The 20,127-nt window shown below is 41.2% G+C and overlaps 1 protein-coding gene across 1 annotated transcript in view; it reads right to left on the bottom strand.

Annotated features, from left to right (window-relative positions):
- Nucleotides 1-20,127, bottom strand: part of LOC115079207 (receptor-type tyrosine-protein phosphatase eta-like) — a 164,984-nt gene that overhangs the window by 41,190 nt on the left and 103,667 nt on the right. Inside the window, exons 21-24 of the mRNA XM_029582465.1 lie at nt 18,067-18,327; nt 14,147-14,431; nt 12,278-12,412; nt 614-815 (exon numbers count right to left, since the gene is read on the bottom strand). Coding sequence (XP_029438325.1) covers nt 614-815; nt 12,278-12,412; nt 14,147-14,431; nt 18,067-18,327 — 883 coding nt within the window. The remainder of the gene's footprint in view (nt 1-613; nt 816-12,277; nt 12,413-14,146; nt 14,432-18,066; nt 18,328-20,127) is intronic.

The raw sequence follows: 20,127 nt of genomic DNA, 5'->3' as shown, positions 1-20,127 counted from the left end.
CTAAGGATTATTGTGTGCTTCCCAACTAGCATAGCATCATCCAAAACAATATATCAGTACAGTATCTGTCAAGAATCAGTACTTGCTGATATTACCTATAATTTGCAGAAATATATATATATATAATATTGAAAAAAAGATTTAAAAAAACAACCCAAAACCCCTCTATTCTCCAGCTTCTACCTGGGTTTTACAATTATATTTTGAAATAAACACACAAAAAAAGGAAAACTAGTGAAAGTTGTAAAAAGAACACCAAAAGAGAAAGAACAAAATGCCAGAGAGGATAATGTATAGAAAGACCACAGGGCACAGCTTTTACTAAAGGGACAGAGAGTAAAAGAATTATTTACGTGACAAGTCATTCTGCCACAGTTAAAAGGAATCCCTATAGTGTATAATTCTGTTTTCTAGCCATTTGATCACTTAGAAGGGAAGCCGGAGCCTGAGAGCATATAGCATGGCTGTATAGAACAAGTTTATACCCAGAGAGGAAATTAATGCAGCCGTTAAAGAATCTTGAACCGCAAGTTGGCTGATTCGCTGGATCAAGACAAGAAGAGAACCTACTTCCCCCAGTAACAGCAAAGGAAAGTCATAAAAAATGAAATACCAGTAAGTGGATTTTGGCTCTAGCTTCCCATTGTAATATCCATGTGTTTTAGATTCGTCTCCAATAGTCACTGTCATGCTCCCAGCTTGTTTTGAAGATCTTGCTCTAGAAGGCTGCAGGACGTAAGTGACGTATGCGTTTGTAGTTTTGTTCATGAAGTCACTATACGTTTTGCCCAGGATTCCTGTTGGAGGCTTTAAACCTATGAAAGCAAGACAGCGATTAAAAAAAAAGCTAGAAGAAACTGAACAAAATAGCACACAAGACTGTTAAACGAGTGAATGCAGGTGACAAGTCTAAGGTCAGAGAATGACGCAAAATGACTCTCGTTAGAGGGTGCGGCATCCGAGTTTTAGCACTGTCTCATGAGACCCAATAGTGCAACGCCTCTCAAGCTAAGGGAACAGAGAGAGATTTCTAAGACCAATGGACTGCAATTTTGCTTTGCCATGGCTAACAACACTACCGTACTGACTGGGGGCAATTCTGCAACATAAGCTAGCCAACAAATGCACGCACGGGTTACACCAATTTTCCAAAGCTCGCTCATTTGCCTAAGTCCACTTTGAAAATTATCCCACCAAAGCTGCCCACACATACTTGCACCTGCTAAAACGTCTTCCTAAATTTCCTGCGCAAAGCACATTGCATAAGTGCAAACCCCTCCCCAATTCCCCCCCCAGAAATGCCTCCGCTCAATGTGGGGCAAATTTACAAGTGAACAGTACACGCATGTTTCGATTTTCCTGCATATCAGGCAGGACATTTTTGCGGGCAAAATACTGCTTTACCCTTGGAAACGCTTCCTGGAATCCATCGGCTGGTTAGGACGCTGTTTTGCCTCATCAGAGGCTTGGAATAATATTCTACTGTTTTCCCTCGTTGCTGCTTGCTGCTCTTCAACCCTCGAGGAGACCTGCGGTGCCCTTCCCCCCTCGGATGATGATGCTGACGTAAGAACATCATCAGCACGAACGAGGGGGTCAAAAGCACCAGCAGAGGGTCAGAGGCACCGTGTGCAGAAGGAGCGCGACTAAGGGACCTGCCCCTTAGTTTTGCCCCTTAGTTTTTCCCCGAGCAAACAACTAAGGTATTTTTAATATTTAACATTCAAATAATAGAACTTTTCCAATGGGCGATTGTCATGGAAAACTACCAAATATTCTCGATTATTAGCCTCTCTAGATCCAATACCACATCAAAAAAGCTGCAATGGAAAGCACGACATAGACTAAGAGTATTAACTCCTATTCCCTTGGTCACTAACTCGACCATCATTGCTCTCGATATTACTACTTAATGCTCAATCTCTTGTAAAAAAAAAAAAAAAATGCCAGTTTTTAATGATCTCATATTAGACAGCAAACTGGACTTCTGTGGAGTTACAGAGACATGGTCAAAAAATCTGACACTGTACTGATAAATCAACTACCAAAAAACATATGATATTTTCTCCTTCCCAAGAATTAATAAAAGAGGAGGTGGTTTATTACTGATGATAAAGAAAGAAGTTAAAATAAGTTTACAAATAATTGATATCCCATCACATTTTGAAATTGGTCTATTAAAAACAAAAGACTTACAAATATGTCTAATATATGCTCCTCCGGGACTACTAGATCTCAACGCACCCCCCTTAATTGAATTCATAGTGAACAACATAAATATAGATATTCCAACTGTTATATTGGGGGATTTCAACTTGCATGTAGACGCTGTACCACAATCAGCTAACTGTGAAGCATTTTTATCAGCTATGTATGCCTTAGGTTTTCAGCAAATTATAAACGATCAAACACACAGGGCTGGTCACACATTTGAACTTGTATTCGTTAATTCACTTGTAGAAAATGCAGCTGTGCCTATATGCCGGCCCATCCCCTGGTCGGATCACCGACAAATCACTTCACATTTTATGATACATAATTCTAAAAGTGTTCCGATGACCCAAAAAACAATTAGTGAATATAGGAAACCTTGCAAACTAGAGGATCTAATAGAAATCATGCCAAATGCCCTGAATAGCTTAGACCTAACGAATATTGACAATGCCACCACATCATGGATCTCACTCATAAAAAAACGTAGCTGACTCCTGCTGTCCCATCATCAAAAAAGACATAAAATATAAAAGGAAACATAGAACCCCATGGTATTCAGCTGAACTGAAATTAATGAAACGCGTGCTTAGAATTGCAGAAAAAAAATGGAGAAAGAGATGTTGGAGTGGGATTCTAAGTCACTGTAGGATTCTTGTTATGGTTGTGGACCCTTGAGCCAGAGCAAGAGGTGATGGCCATCGAGGGATTGCCCCAATGGAACTCGCTCCGGGAGGTGGAGCTGGTGAAGAGAAGCACTCTCACGGAATGGTTCCAAGAGATCAGGCGGGACGGCCCTCTGAGGAGCGGATAGCCTATGAACGCGGGAGAGCCCCCGAGGAGCTCTCCTGCATTCATTGGTTCCTGTCATGCTAGGTGTTCACCTAGCATGACAGGAACCAAGAACTGAAGCTCCACAGAGAAGCGGATGAAGTCCAGGCAGAGATCCAGGGCAGGCAGCGAAGAAGCGGAACGGAATCACAGGCCAAGGGTCAGGATGGAGAGCAGACGATCATAGACGAGAAGACAAGTCTAGGCCAAACCGAAGAATCAAGCAGAGGACTGGATACAGGAGCAGGAACTGGGTACGGAGCAGGAACAAGGCATGGAGCAGGAACAAGGCATGGAGCAGGACAGCAATTAAGGACTCAGCAGAGACGACCCGTTGCAAAGGCAATTCTCCATAGCAGCTGTGGGGTTTAAATACCCCTCCTTGATGACATCATCCTCCGGGGCCGGGCTTGACTTTTGCGTCACTGCCCCTTTAAGGGGCGGAGCTTTCCCGTGCACACACCTAGGGGAAGCCCCGTCAGGGAGAGCAGGACGGTGTCTGTGGCCATGCGGCAGGCTGTGGGAGGCCTGCTGCGGCGTGTGCCATGCCGAGCCATGGCGAAGAGAACCAGCAGAGCCGCTAGGGGGGGTCCCATTGGGAGTTGCTGTGTCCGTGAGCTGCAACAATTCTACTTTCAAATTATAAAACCAATACTAATAAGTCTAAGCGAGATTACTATGCAAATTTTATTCCTTACATTTATTTGTAATCTCTGTTTCAACAGTCGATTATTGTTCTTTAAATGAAAATGCATAAATAAAAAACAAAAAAACCCCCCAAAAAAACCCCATCTCTGGAATTTGTTGCCAGAGGATGTGTTTAGTGCAGTTAGTATAGCTGTGTTTAAAAAAGGATTGGATAAGTTCTTGGAGGAGAAGTCCATTACCTGCTATTAAGTTCACTTAGAGAATAGCCACTGCCATTAGCAATGGTTACATGGAATAGACTTAGTTTTTGGGTACTTGCCAGGTTCTTATGGCCTGGATTGGCCACTGTTGGAAACAGGATGCTGGGCTTGATGGACCCTTGGTCTGACCTAGTATGGCATGTTCTTATGTTCTTAAAATACATGATTTCTAATATAATCCGAGAGTCTTATTTTCATATGTTGCAGAACTAACCAATCCTTCCCCGAATTCAATATCTAATGTGAATACTGAAAATAAATGTAATGAAATTGTGAATTTTTTTTAGAGATAAAACCTTGTAAAAAACATTGGCATAAATGACAATTATAAAATAACATTACCAACAAATTCAGAAATTGCATGGCCCGAATTCGACAGTATCTCTTCAACTGAAATCGAGATCCTTATAAAAACCATGAATCTGGCCATGAATCATCCATTGGATGACATTCCTATCAAATTACTTAAAACAATACCTAATTTAATAGCAAAGCCCCTAGCCGACATTATCAATCTTTCTCTAGATCAAGGTAGAGTCCCAGATATACTAAAAGGTGCCACAGTCAAACCGATTTTTAAAAACTCTCAAATAAACTCAACCAACCCCTCTAATTTAAGACCCATTTCTATTTTACCATTTCTTTCCAAACTATTAGAAAAAGTTGTCAACAAACAGCTTACAGCACCATAGAAAGCCATAATGTTCTTTACCCCGCTCAATTTGGATTTTGTAAATTCTACAGTACAGAAACTCTATTAATCTCCCTCTTGGACACAATCCTAAGGGGTTTAGATAATGGTCAAACATATTTATTAGTATTAGTAGATATATCGGCAGCATTTGATGCAGTTAACCATAGTACATTATTGAGCAGGTTAAATGAAATAAGTCTAATAAATAACACTGCAGTGGTTCGAATCATATCTGGCTAACAGATCTTTCAAGGTTAAAATCAATAATAAAGAATCAGAACAAATAAATTTAAAACATGGTGTCCCTCAAGGATCTTCAATATCCTCCACTCTTTTTAATATTTATATGCTGCCTCTGTGCAAACTTGGATTAACTCATTTTATTTATGCAGACGATGTACAGATTTTAATTCCAATTACAAAGTCCCTTGAAGCTACTTTAAAACTCTGGGAAATCTACCTCTCAGCAATTACCCAAGTACTAACACAGATGAGCTTATCTCTCAACCCAAAGAAAACAGAATTTCTCATAATCTGTAATAAAATGAATAAACATATAGAGGATGAAGTATTGAAAAACGCCAAAAGATATATGATCACACGTGAAGTCAAAGACCTAGGAGTAATGCTCGATAGTGAAATAAATTTAAAGTGGTGGATAAGCAATATAATTAAAGATGGCTATTTACATTAAATGTTTTAAAAAGACTAAAACCTCTCAGACACAAACAAGATTTTAGAACAGTTTTGCGAGCCTGACTTCAGTGCTGGGAAAAATAGTGGAAACTATTCTCAAGATCAAAATCGTAGAGCATATAGAAAGGCATGGTTTAATGGAACACAGTCAACATGGATTTACCCAAGGGAAGTCTTGCCTCACAAATCTGCTTCAGTTTTTGAAGGGGTTAATAAACATGTGGATAAAGGTGAACCGGTAGATGTAGTGTATTGGATTTTCAGAAAGCATTTGACAAGTCCCTCATGAGAGGCTTCTAAGAAAACTAAAAGTTGTTGCGTCTGTCGCTGCTCGACGCCCTCACTCTGCCCTCTTTACCTCTGTGGCGACCCCCTCCGGGTCTGATGGATGGCTGGCTGCCGTGGCATATCCATGCCACCTCCCTCCGGCGTCCCCGGACCGGCTCGACGCTGCAACTCTGCCATCTTGTCCTGATGCCTAGGGCACGCATAGAGCGCATCCAGACTCTTGTACAAGCAAGGGCGCGAACCTCAGGGGTGTTCCATCGAGATGATGTCATCTGTTTCCAATATTTAAAGGTCTTTGAAACGCTAACAAAGCGAGTTAGCAAGGGGAATTGCTTCGGCTATGACTCCCAAGCTACAGAACATATAGAAAGACATGGTTTAAATGGAACAAAGTCAGCATGGCTTTACCCAAGGCAAGTTTTGCCTCACAAATCTGTTTCACTTTTTTGAAGGAGTTAATAAACATGTGGATAAAGGTGAACCGGTAGATGTAGTGTACTTGGATTTTCAGAAAGCGTTTGAACAAAGTCCCTCATGAGAGGCTTCTAGGAAAAGTAAAAAGTCATGGATAGGTGGCAATGTGCTTTCGTGGATTGCAAACTGGCTAAAAGGCAGGAAACAGAGAGTAGGATTAAATGGACAATTTTCTCAGTGGAAGGGAGTGGACAGTGGAGTGCCTCAGGGATCTGTACTGGGACCCTTACTTTTCAATATATTTATAAATGATCTGGAAAGAAATACGACGAGTGAGATAATCAAATTTGCAGATGATACAAAATTGTTCAGAGTAGTTAAATCACAAGCAGGTTGTGATAAATTGCAGGAAGACCTTGTGAGACTGGAAAATTGGGCATCCAAATGGCAGATGAAATTTAATGTGGATAAGTGCAAGGTGATGCATATAGGGAAAAATAACCCATGCTATAGTTACACAATGTTAGGTTCCATATTAGGTGCTACAACCCAAGAAAGAGATCTAGGCGTCATAGTGGATAACACATTGAAATCGTTGGTTCAGTGTGCTGCGGCAGTCAAAAAAGCAAACAGAATGATGGGAATTATTAGAAAGGGAATGGTGAATAAAATGGAAAATATCATAATGCCTCTGTATCGCTCCATGGTGAGACCGCACCTTGAATACTGTGTACAATTCTGGTCGCCGAATCTCAAAAAGATATAATTGCGATGGAGAAGGTACACAGAAGGGCTTCCAAAATGATAAGGGGAATGGAACAGTTCCCCTATGAAGAAAGACTAAAAAGAGGTTAGGACTTTCCAGCTTGGAGAAGAGACGGCTGAGGGGGGATATGATAGAGATGTTTAAAATCATGAGAGGTCTAGAACGGGTAGATGTGAATCGGTTATTTACTCTTTCAGATAATAGAAAGACTAGGGGGCACTCCATGAAGTTAGCAAGTAGCACATTTACTAATCAGAGAAAATTCTTTTTCACGAAACGCACAATAAAGCTCTGGAATTTGTTGCCAGAGGATGTGGTTAGTGCAGTTAGTATAGCTGGGTTAAAAAAAGATTTGGATAAGTTCTTGGAAGAAAAGTCCATTAACTGCTATTAATCAAGTTTACTTAGGGAATAGCCACTGCTATTAATTGCATCAGTAGCATGGGATCTTCTTAGTGTTTGGGTAATTGCCAGGTTCTTGTAGCCTGGTTTGGCCTCTGTTGGAAACAGGATGCTGGGCTTGATGGACCCTTGGTCTGACCCAGCATGGCAATTTCTTATGTTCTTTTCAAAAATGGATTACCGCAACACCTTATTATTAGGTCTACCTGCCTCCTCAACCAGACCACTCCAACTTCTACAGAACTCTGTGGCCAGAATTTTAACCAACACCAAGAGAACTGAACACATAACACCGATTTTAATAGAACTACACTGGTAACCAATTACCTACCGTATTACTATCCCTAATTCATAAGACCTTATATAATGACAAAATTGAGTGGCTTACAGCCACATTACACTTTCATACCCCACAGAGAACAACCAGATCAGCTAATAATGGAACTTTACCAATCCCTTCACCAAAATCCACACACTTAAACGCAGTAAGAGAAAGAACACTGTCTATTGCTGGACCACAATTATGGAATTCTCTCCCTCAAGACTTATGACATGAAGCAAACACCAAAACCTTCAAGAAAGGACTCAAAACTTGTTTACTCCAACAAGCCTTTTCTGTAACATAATCTCTCTATCTTCTTTTCAAAACTTTACTTTGTCATTACGTTTAGATTTCTATTTTTTGATTTTATAGAGATTTTATTTATGATAGTTTTATTAAGGATCTTATGTATTTCATACTCTTGTTTTATTATTTCAAATGCTTTTAACTGTGCATTTGCTAACAAGTTTGTACACCGATGTGATGTTTGTTACGAACATCGGTATTAAAAAAAACAATAAATAAATAAACTTCTGAATATTATGCTCATTATGGGCAAGAATTACTTCTACTGCGTAAAAGATTGGGGAGGTGGTATGGTCTGAGCCTGCTCTCAGCTCCTCTCGCTGCCCTGGCCTCGGTGACGGTGGGAAAGTCACTCTCTCTCTCCCCCCGTGCCCTAGTTTACTCAAGTCTAAAAATATTTTCTGAAAATCAACCCTAAAGGCCCAATTCATGGACAGACAACAACCAGTGTTCTCTTCCTCCACCATGAAAACAAATTTTGTTGACTTGTGTTTTATTAATTAGTTTGGATGTAGAGCATTTTGTATTCTTTACCCAACTCTATGGGCTCTAAGTAAACCTGCAGATGGCTCTTTTGCTGACCACAACAGAAATTTTCTCTGATCTCCTTTCGCAATGGGAAAGATTTCCATGAGCAGGTTATGGCAGATTAATGCTTGTGAAAGGTGAAGGAACAGATGGGGACACGCTGGGGCTGTAACAAAACTGTGGTGCAAAGAAAATTTAAAAATTCTGAATGCTCTCTAGAATTTGTATGACTTTTTTTTTTTTTTTTTAAACTTTATGTACATTATGGAGCAGATTTCAAAAATATTTACATGTATAAAATGAAGATTTATGCATATAGGGGTAGATTTTAAAAAGCATTTACTCGAGCAAAACTGGTTTTTGCTCGAGTAAATACACTTTACTCAAGTAAGTGGGCTTTTCAAAATTGCTACAATATATGCCATTGAATTGTCCATAGGATTTACTCAAGTAAGTGCACTTTACTCGAGTAAATAGCTTTTGAAAATTGCTACGATAGCATGTCACATTTACATGCGTAACTCCTTTGAAAATGACCCCCATAGTTGTCAGAAGATTATCCTGGGGTTTCTGCATATAAAAATACTCACGGAAGCAATTTCACGTGTACTTGTACATGTACTGGAAAGGGGTGTTCCCAAAGGTGGGGAAACCATTTCTGCACATATATTCGATTTTCAGAAGTGGGTGTATAAATGTAGGCGTTCGCATTTACACCTGCTCCCAAACAGTGTGCCGCTCGGCACTTTCAGCCGGGCAGAGGGCGGCAATTTTCCACCAAGCCATATTTCCCGAGCAAATGGCTCGGGAAATACGTAAATACCAGCCTCTGGATTACCAACCCTGAGGATGAAGAGATAATGGGGGTGAGGGTTGGGGGGAGACAAAGCCCAGATGTGAGATAGCATCATAAAGTTATTCAGACCTTAAAAAAAATGGCATGGGGAGTTTTTTGGGTTTTTCTTTAAGAAAGTTTGGGCATTGACAAGCCTAGACTATTTTCTCATAGGCTTAGTATTTTGCCAGAGACTCTGGCAGAGAAATGAAGCCCCATGGATGGCATTTTAAACGCACCAATTCATCCATCCTTCTGCATTACCTTCTAATATATTGTATTTGAATAAGCTGAATTCCATTCAAGTAATTTTTTTTTTTTCAGTTGGCCAAATGTATGCAATGTTGCATTTTTCAGACTTGAGCAATAATCATATCGGATCCAGACAGAGGTCTAGTTTAGGATGCACTAAAATTAGCATGTAACGTACTAAGAGGGTCTTTTTTTTTAACAGCCCACAAATGAGATGGCAAATACATGCAGAAGGTACACCAGTTTTTCAAAGGGAATGCATGTACACATTGACACGCCCATAACTTTCCTTTTTGCAAATTATTCCAACAATACTGCCCGCACAAGATTGCACTTGGTAAGCTGTACACAGAAATTGGCCTTTTTAGGCATTTACTTCTGGGTCAGGGAGTTGTTTTGTGTTGCTTGTGATTGTATGATTCATATGTATTGTCTTTTTGTTTAATTTTGTAAATCATACAGAATTAAAGTTGAGTATCAAAACAAATAGGTTTTGGAAAAATTTACACTCACTTTTGAAAATGCAAAAGCATGCGTGTAACTGCAAACCCCATATGTGCATAAGTTTACCCACACACCAAGTGAAGAGTTTTGAAAAAAGCCATTTCTGTACATAAAACACAGTTTTACCCACAGAAGTCCCTCTGAAAATTACCCTGTAAAGCAGGGCTTCCCGAACCTTTCCTGGGGAACACCATATGCTGAGTTCCCTTGATATACAAATTTATCTCATGCATATTCATTGAGGATATCCTGAAAAACCAACTGGCTGTAGGATCCCCAAGACAGGTTTGGGAAGCCCTGCTGTAAAGGCCCTAGCACTAAACCAAGGTAAGAAAATATTAGTGGGTACCTGCTAAAAGCACCTACGTGCGTGTAAATGTAGGGACATAAATATACAAATTAAGTTTTAGAAGCGCATGGAAAATAGTGCACAGATAGGTTCTCTTCCACCTGCTATTTAGTGTACATTTGCTAAGCCTAAAATTTAACATCTGCTTTGGATCAGGTGCTAACGTTTTAGCATGCATGCATGCTACTGAAAAGGATCAGCATTGCGGAATAAAAACTGAACGTAATGCGGAAGGTACAAAATTGAAAAACTGAGCGTCAAAACAGATGATGATGGCAGAAAGGCCAAATGGCCCATCTCGTCTGCCCAGTTATTCTGGTCCACACGGTCAAGGATATGTCTCAGCTGCCAAACTGACTGCCTATGGGACATCGCTCCTTATCCAAATCTATTTTTATCATCTTCCTCTTTGGTTCTCTGCCATGCTAGTTTCCACACCCACTCCAACACTCATTCAGCCCCCTTTCCCCTCAAACCCTGCACAATCCCTGCAGCCACCAAAACCAATGAGGCCAAAGCCCAAACATCCAGTTGCCTGGTCCCTGTGGGTCTTACTAGACTGTGCCTTGCCACCTTGAACTTGCCAGCACTGATCCAGTTGGCTTTTAGGGAGTGCGGCCTACTGGTACCAACAGACTACCCCCATGCCCTGTCCTGGTACCAGGTTTACTTAACCTGTCAATCCTGTTCCTGCCACTGTCTTTCATCAATGACTCACACATATCCAGATTCCACTGCAAGTCCTAGCTTCCAACACTTCTGCTGGTAGGCTATTTCATGCTTTGTCATCTTCTTTTTTTATTCTTATACTTCCATACTTAATTCAACATCCAGGTCAGCTTTCTTACCACCAAGTTTTGCATCATCCACACAATCGACCAAAATAACGAGGCCATTCTCTTCCTTCCTTTGCTCACTAGTAAGCTTAGTAACATAGTAAATGACAGCAGAAAAAGACCAAAATGGCCCATCCAGTTTGCCCAGCCATGTTTCAGGGGTGTAACTGCCGCTCTGTGCAGGTTACCCCCACGTCTTCTGTTTAAAACTGTAACCTCCCCCATGTGCTATTTAGGATTGTTATTTGACTCCATGTCTTAATCCTGGCTCCTCCGTGTAGATTACCCCTGCCATTTTGGAAGCCTGAGGAAGCTGTATCACCACTGTTAGAACTCTAACTGCGCTCCATGCAGGTTACTTCAGCCTCCTTGGAAGCCTGAAGTTGTACCATTGCTGTTAGGTTTGTAACCAAAGTAGTTATGGTCTAACCAAGGCAGCTTAATGCGGCCTTACTGGTTTAACAAGTCTGATGCACTTGTACTTTCACTCTCCAACCATCAGCCTGTGTTTTCCCCGTTCTGGCCTTCCAAATTTCATATGCCTGTGCAAGCATGAAAACCCACTCTTGCCAGGTGCTTGTGACCTGAATTAGCCATGGTTGGAAACAGGCCATTGATGGATCTTTGGTCTGACCCAGTACGGCTATTCTTACGATCTTTATACTTCCACCTGTTATCTGCCCTTATCACTGCACTATGTGCAATATCTATCCCAAGAACGTTTAAATTGTACGGTCCATGATGCAGATTTAAGAACATAAGAACATAAGAAAATGCCATATTGGGTCAGACCAAGGGTCCATCAAGCCCAGCATCCTGTTTCCAACAGTGGCCAATCCAGGCCATAAGAACCTGGCAAGTACCCAAAAAATTTAGCTTATTAACTTTAGGAAAGATTTGCAAGTCACATTTTTATCCCCTGTCATGTTCCCTGGGTCATTCAGGTCCTCATGCAGAAAGATAAAGTATTTGTGCTTAACTCTGCAGCAGGCAGTAATCCTCCCTCCCCCAGGAACTAAGCACATCGCCTTCTCAATGCATACAAATCTTCTAGGCACCTGTAAACAAGCAGCCAGGACTGGAAGCACTGTACAACTAAGAGACAGAAATATGAGGTACATCATCTGAGCCTCACCTGATGCATCGGTTGTGACTATCACTGCATATGCTTTGATGAGTCCATTAGTTGCATTAAAGTCACTGAAATCCACTTGCAGTGTATTCTGAGAATCTGCTTTAACAGTTGGTATCAACTGTGGAGCAGGAGGAGCTACAACAAAAAGAAAAAGGAAAAACATCAGTACCTAATAAAGAAAACACCTACCTAGCAGATAGCAATCTCCCTCAGAGAAGCAAATGGCATTAGAACAATGTTTGAGATAGCTACAAAACCACTATAAAACTTACTTGCAAGTCACTCTAAGGAGTATCCCATTTTGCTGGATATTGTTCATCTCACAACCTTTTCATTAATTTGACAAGTTCTTTCAAGTCAATTTTCATTTTCTCTTGGAAGTCTTGGCAAATGAATGTCTACTCTCATTTACTAACTGCATTTTCTACATGTATGGCTAAATGAATGCCAAACATACAAGTATCTCCATCATGCAGGGGAGATGAATGAAACCAGATCAGGCAGTCCTACTAGCCAATCTGGTTTTTTTTCCAGCACATAAATCTGTAGCATGCAGAACATGCATGCAAGAATGAAAAAGGGAATTTGAACTGGATCCCCTGTCTTTTCAGCAGCTGCTGTTTAATCGAATTTGCAAAACATATTGAATAAGGGCCAATTCGTTTCATTCGGGGATCCCCTCCAAAAATGTGAGGGTCCCTCTGAATTAAATGAATCATTCGGTTAAAACTTCCAGTCGGGCCTACACCTAGGCCCGAGCTTAAGGCATAGGCCAAGGCCCACAACAGGGGCCACGGCCCATGCGAGATGCCGATGCCTTGGCCTAGGGCTAGGCCTAGACCCAAAGCTGGGGTCTTGCCTAGGGCTTAGACCGAGGCCCAAAGCTGGGGCTATGGCCTAGACCTGAGTGCGAAGCTGGGGTCTCGGCTTAAGCAAGTGCTGATGCTGGGGCCTCAGTTGAGATCAGAGGAAAGACCCAGGTGCCCCCAAAAAATTACTTGCCTGATCCATCAGGTATCCAAAACATGGCCAAGCTGGGTCTAGAGACCTGGGCCTCAGCCCAGACCCAGGCTCAAGGCTGGGCCCAGACACCTGGGCCTTGAACTAGGCTGGGGCCTGGGCCCAGGTCCAATGCTGGGGACTGGTCTAGAGGAGGGTCCTGACACCAGGGCCTAGGCATGGTCCAGGAGCCTGGTCCTGACCCCTGGGCCTCGGCCTAAGTCCAGGACTGACACCAGGACCTGACGGAGTCCAGGACCCGCCAGGGCCTCAGCCCAGGATCAGGTCTAGGCCCAGAGGTCCATAGATCCAATTCTTCTTTCTTCACAAATGACAGCATCCACTGGAGCGCCTCAGATTAAATCAGCTCCGGCACAGCCTCCTCTGTGGAGGGAACCACTTTGCTGTACGGCAATGCCAATCCTCAGCCTTGTGTGGAGCCTAGGCAGAGGTCTCAGCGATTTATCATGGCCTTTGTCTATGCAAGGCTGAAGCTTTGGCCTGAGTCTAGTCCTTGCCAGTAGATCCCCACCAACCCAGGTAAGTGGAGGCCGGGGGGGGGGGGGGGGGGGGGGGGGGATCCCAGCCCCCAAATCTTTCCTGGTGGGGACAGGCTGTCTTGGGAAGCCCTGTTTCTTTTTTTTTTGTTGTTTGTGGGGTTTTTTTTAATGTTTGTTTCATTAATTTTTCAACAAAAGAAACTAATTAAACATTAAAGGAAATGACATTCATGGGGGGGGGGGGGGGGGCCAGGGAGGAACTCCCGAAAACAAAAAACACAAAACAAATTTTTTTTTTACCCCTGCACATTCCTAAGTATTAGTGCAGATTATTTCATAAATCCTCCCTGTAGGTTTATTCTATACTTACAAGTGATAGAAGTCAGACAGTTTGCTGCTTGTACCGGGACACTGCCATTTCCACATGAAAGGGTTGTCACATTGATAGTATAAGAGGTGAAGTAATTTAAATTGATTGGAGCCCAAGACTGGTTGCCGGATGTGCAGGCTGAAACTTCCGTCTCGTTGCTCCATGTGTCTGAACGGATCAGAATTCTGAGGCCCGTGTTGCTGCCTGGAGGGCATGCCCACCATACTGTTAGGCTTGGCGTGCCATTCACTGGAGCACAACTAAGCTGAGATACAGGATCAGCATCTTAAAAGAGAAAAATAAAAATTAGTTTTTAAATATCTTACAGAACATACATTTCTGTTCAACGATGAAACTATATCCCAACAGTCATACTGTCTGAAAACACATTATTCAGTCTGAAAGCCTTGTTGTATGTTTTTGTGTCTTAAATCATGTGAGGACAGAGCCAGATATCTGAATAGGCTCCAGCTTTTCAGTACTGGTGCACAAACCTTCCTTTGCTAAAGCTGGAAGTATTTCACAAGTGAACTATAGCAGTAACAATGCAAATATAACTACAGACATACTAAAGGTAGGGGAGAAAGTCTGATACTTCACTTTCAACGCATAGCCAGCATAGCTCTCTGCTTCAACGGCAGGGGCAATGTAGAAAAGAGGATCTATATATATAAACAACAACCAACAAGGACTAAATTACATAGTCGAGTAAACAAAAGCATGGGTGTAGCTTGTTTATTGAGGCGGTTACTACCCCTAACTAAGCTACAAATTCAATTAGATGCAGTTCCAACACTGCTCTCTACATTAATGGTGGGGTGGAAGGGAAATAAAACTAAAAGGTACTAAGAGCCAAGCGTAACAAGTAAGAGGAAAAAAGAAAGTGCATAGCTTGCTGGGCAGACTGGATGGGCCATTTGGTCTTCTTCTGCTGTCATTTCTATGTTTCTATATATTGTTATATTCAAGGAAGCTCCTATGAGATCCAGTTATTGCTTGGTTCTAGGACTGATTTTTGGAAGTTTATAACGAAGCCCACTGCATGAAGAGTTTGAAGAGTGAAAGCAGCGTGACCCTAAAATTAAGCAATCATCCAAATGCAGGACTAGAATAATCTTCTTCCTTATGTGTGCAGCCAGAACGGCCAAAATGTAGGTAAACATGCTTTCTTTTGCTGCTAGAGCAAAAGGGAGATCACATTACTGGTAGCATTCTCCTATTCTAAATCCCAAATATTTCCTGTGCTTCTTGTGAAAGGAGAAGGGTGTTTAGACATTTTACAAAACCAAAGTGGTCAAAACAAGGTAATGAGGAAGAATGGTGCCCAATGAAGTCATTCTGAATTCGTCTCCTGAGGTCTAGAATAGGATGCAGGCCCTTCTACCTTATTTGGGATGAGGAAGTGTCTGGAATAGAATCCTTGTTTTCCTCAAGTCTGGTACTGCTAGAGGAGCTACAGGTTCCAACTGCTGTAGAGAAATGTTTAGGGGCGGTGGTGGACTGAGCGGGGATATGGTTTGAAAACTGAGGCAATAGCCTGTATTTATATTTGTCAGTACCCAAGCATCTGTAGTAACCTTCCCTCCCCCTTTGGAAGAGCTTCAGCATTTTGTGATTTACTAGAGGACTGATGAACAGCTCTTGGTTGAACCCTTTTCCTTGGGGAGCTGCCTGCTTTGTTCTTGCTGCTGCCGTGGACAAATTCTTTGGCAAGAATAGGGTTGTAATCTCCTGTGGAGATAAAAGTATTGTCTTCTATATGGAAGTGGTTGATATTTCCTGTCTGTAACTATTGGTCAGCCCTAGTTGCCGTCAGTGTCTGCAGAGGGAAGCAATGATCCTTTATCAATTCCACTGGGGCATGCAGTGTGGTTTGTTTTTCTGTGTTGTTTTTTTTTTGCTCAATTTCATTTTTAAAATGGTTGGAGGGGTTTTTTTTTTCATTTTTCCATAATTTTAAGGTTAGTGCACACTAAATCTAAGTTAGTGCACATTAACTGGACTTATTGCACGCTAACAGGTTTTGAGTTTTGTGTTAGTGCACACTACATTCTAACGAAATTTCAGCATTCTTTTCTTTTGTTTTGTGGTCTCAACGAAATGAAAAAAAAAAAAGACAATGTCATGGACATCATCTATTTCATTTTAAACAAATAGAGATCCCTAATACCTCTTACTTTTTAACTGAACAAATTATCCCCCATGCATAGGGTGTCAGCTAATTTTTCATGCACATCATCTCGGAGTCCTGATGCCCTATTCCAAGCTAATCTCCTTGCTTCTTTTACTATGGCCAGTTTTCTAGACACTGTATCATGCATGTTATATGAGTAGCATATTAAATACTTAACACACACCTCTCCTTTGTTGAAGTGCAGTACGATTAAGTCTTGAGACTAAAAAGAAAGCTCTGCTGAATTTGTCTCGTAACTTCTGCAAATTTTATACGTATTGGACCATGTAAAATTCTTGGACTGAACTTCTGGATGTTAACATAAAAACTGAAAAACATTTTTAGCTGTAAAATCTAGCAGTTTAGTTCCCTTCCCCGGCGAAGTACTCCACTTCACTTTTTTATTTTTTATTTATTTTTTTTGTATCGTCAACTCCACAACAGATTCATGCAGCGACTGAATTTTTGTGGCCTTGATTCTGTGGCGTGTGATACTTGAAATCTAATTTTCTCACTACCAATAGAGAGCACAGTTTGCCACAATTTCAAATGAAGCTCTTGAAGGACCCTGTGGATTGGAACTTGCTTTGGAGGCTCCGTGTACTTCTTAAGATCACCAAAAATGTCCTCTCTAGGTTAATTTTGTTCTTTCATTGTGAAAGGAATAGAAGCTGCTGTATTTTGAAGAAAAGTTGGATAAGTGACATCCACTGGCACAAAAGTATTTCTAACCCATTCAGGGGAAGGATCTGAAGGTAAACGTAGAGAGCCGTCTTGAGAAAGATATGAATAATAGCCATAAAAAAATGAAGAATCCTGTTGGGAGTCAGAAAGTTCTATTGGAGGTTCTTCTGATGTCAGTCCAACTCTTGACCAACTGAAAATGCGTGACTCTTCCAGCATAGCTTCCTGCCTTTGTTGAAAAGAAAGAATGGACAACAGACTAGCTGATGATTGGAGAAAGTTTCCAGTATAGGCTCCAATTGGGAAGGAGGTGGACAAATGACTTATCTTTAACTAAATAAATAAATATTGACGCATGAATTGAAGCCACATATTTTGAATGAACGAGTGACATTCCTGAGCAACAGGAGGTACAGTAGTGGAAGTAGTGTCAGATTCTGGTACCAGAATTGGTGAGGAATTTTTATTAATTATGGGTAATAGGAGATGCCATTTTGAAACTGCATTGCTCTGCTTCAAGGAATGCAGAGATGGTGCTAAGAAGCTTTCTGCGCCAAAATGGGGAAGGGGACAGGTCAGAGGCTGCAGAAGCAAACATCATGGAGATCTGCAGAACATTTTATAGTTGCATTTTTGGACCTCTTGAAGGTTTTTTGCCTGATATGGTTGAAAAAGGGAACAAACTACTAAGAAAAAAAAATATATATATATGTATATAGAGGTTTTTTTTTCAAAGAGCTCATTAGTGAAGAAAATACAAAGAAAAAAACAAATTAAACATACAGGAAAATATTCCAACCCGAAAAAGCAGCAAAATTTTGAGAGAGAGCAACACTTCACTTGGGGTGAAGAGATTGAGGAAAATCACATGTCCTGTGCAAGCTCAGAAAAATATCTAAGTACAAAAAATAAAATCACAATAATGATTGTAGTCTTTTGTTTTTTTTTAAACATATGTTTCAGATGCAGGTTCAAAATATACCTCTGACATTGGATAATGCCTGCCGTATCTCACTGTAAATGACAATGTTCTTGAATGTGAAACATTTTTGGTTCAACTGACCTGTGCAGACAGGCAAAGAAACATTTGCTCCTTCGGTGCCATCTTTCGCCTTTGTAAATACACTGAACAAGTACCTTTGTCCAGGATTCAGTGCATCTATTTCTGCAGTTTCTTTTTTGGATGTCATATTGGATGAGACATCACCTTGAGTCTCCACTCTATATGTGTAAGTACTGCTATATTCATCTGGCTGGTCCCATCCCAACACAACTGATCTGTTTGTCACTTTAACTAGTTGCAGGTTTTTTGGTTCCTCTGGTTCTGTAAAAGCAAATGGCAAAATATTAGCCCAGCAAGTAAATAATCATTACTCCACTATTTATTTAAATGAAATGTTCCAGAGATCTTAGCATGAAAATAAGAAAACATGCTATCGGCCACTATTACACTGAAATAGGGAAGTCGTGGCTCAAATCCTGGTGACGCTCCTTGTGACCTTGGGCAAGTCACCTCACTCTCCATTGCCTTATGTTCCAAATTGTGTGTACATTTTCCAAGTGGTTAAGCGTAAAAAAATTAGCATTCGCACAAGTTATTTTATAAACATTGAAAGTACGTGCATATATTTAGTTTCGTGTGCACATTTACCTGTGCAAAAAAAATAAAAATAAAGGTGTGGTCTGGGGCCATGAGGTAGGCAAAGAAGCTGCTATTTTATAAAAGCGATTTATGTGAATTTATCAGGCAATTTATTTGCGCAATTTTACACCTGATAATTAAGTAGTGCAATTGATATCAAACTTGTCCTTGGTCTACTATTTTTGGGTGGGAAGTGTGGATGAACTGGGAGAAGTGCAGTGAATTACTGGGAGGGTCTTGGTGAACTGGTGGCGCTGTCAGTGAACTGGTGATTTCTAGTACATGCACCTATTTTAAACTACACCTGCCTCGTCATCTAACTCGGGGTTTTCCGCATACACATTATGTGTTTTTCACACACACAATATATGCACATGTCTTTATAAAATAGGTAAAGTAGGCACTATTTTTCACAGGGGAAATCTTTGCGCAGTACTTCCAGAGCACAGCCGAGCGGTATTTTGTAAAACTGTGCAGCTCCTGCCGCCACAGTTTATTTATAAAGTACTAAGGGTAAATCTCCGCACGTCCACCTGCGCACATAAGTGCTCTGCCGCAAATAGTTTTGAAAGTTATCCTTCCTGGTCGTAAGCTCTGTGGGGATAGAGAAATACCTGCAGTTCCTGAACATAATCTGCTTTGAAGTGTTAGGAAAAGTGGAATATAAACACATTATTATGCTTAAATATATTCCGCTTTTTTTTTTTTTTTTTTTTGGAGGGGCAGGGAAGGGAAGCCTTTCCCCATCTTTTATCTCCCTTGGTGGTCTTGGGATGTTCTCCCTGTCCAGATGCCATGACCGGGGTGGCTCAGGGAGCCCCTGGTGACCCAAAGATAGGGGCCGCCCCAGTTGCAGTAGGGCCACCTTCTCTCTCCCTCCATATTTCACAATACGTTTAAGTACTGCCTAATTTGCATTCTTGATTATCTTGGTACTTAGGCTTAATGAGGGTAATTTTCAAAAAGACAGAAGGGCGAAAGTCTACGTGCACTTTGTACCCACCGATTTTAACCTTGACTTTTCAAAGCAGACTTATGCGCACAAGCCTGCTTTGAGAATTCACGGATTGGTCCTGGGTTCGTGCGGGGGAACACACAGGCAGGAAGCCTCGCCCCGCTCAGGGCAAGCGTAATTTTCTGCACAAACGTTTATGCACGTACTTTCAAAAATTAAAAAAAAAAGTGCGCACATGAATCCTTTCCTCGTCCTGACTCTACCTCTCCAGGGATTGCTCTCATGAGCGCGGGTAAAAGAACGGCGTAAATTCAGGTCTCTTTTCCTTCGGTTAATTTTCCCAGTGTGATTTACACACGTAAATGGATGAACTTTCAAAGGGATACATGTGCAAAAATTAGCATATACACGTACAAGCAACCTGTACTCAAGTAATCACTATATTATAAACATCAAACGTATGCTCATACTTTTGGTTTCTCATGTACACGTATGCGTGGAAAAAAGGTGTGGTCTCTGAGTGTTCG

This window comes from Rhinatrema bivittatum, chromosome 17, assembly GCF_901001135.1.
Source record: "Rhinatrema bivittatum chromosome 17, aRhiBiv1.1, whole genome shotgun sequence".
NCBI lineage: Eukaryota > Metazoa > Chordata > Amphibia > Gymnophiona > Rhinatrematidae > Rhinatrema > Rhinatrema bivittatum.
Note: the sequence above shows the minus strand (reverse complement) of the source record. Positions and strands in the feature narration are given on the sequence as shown.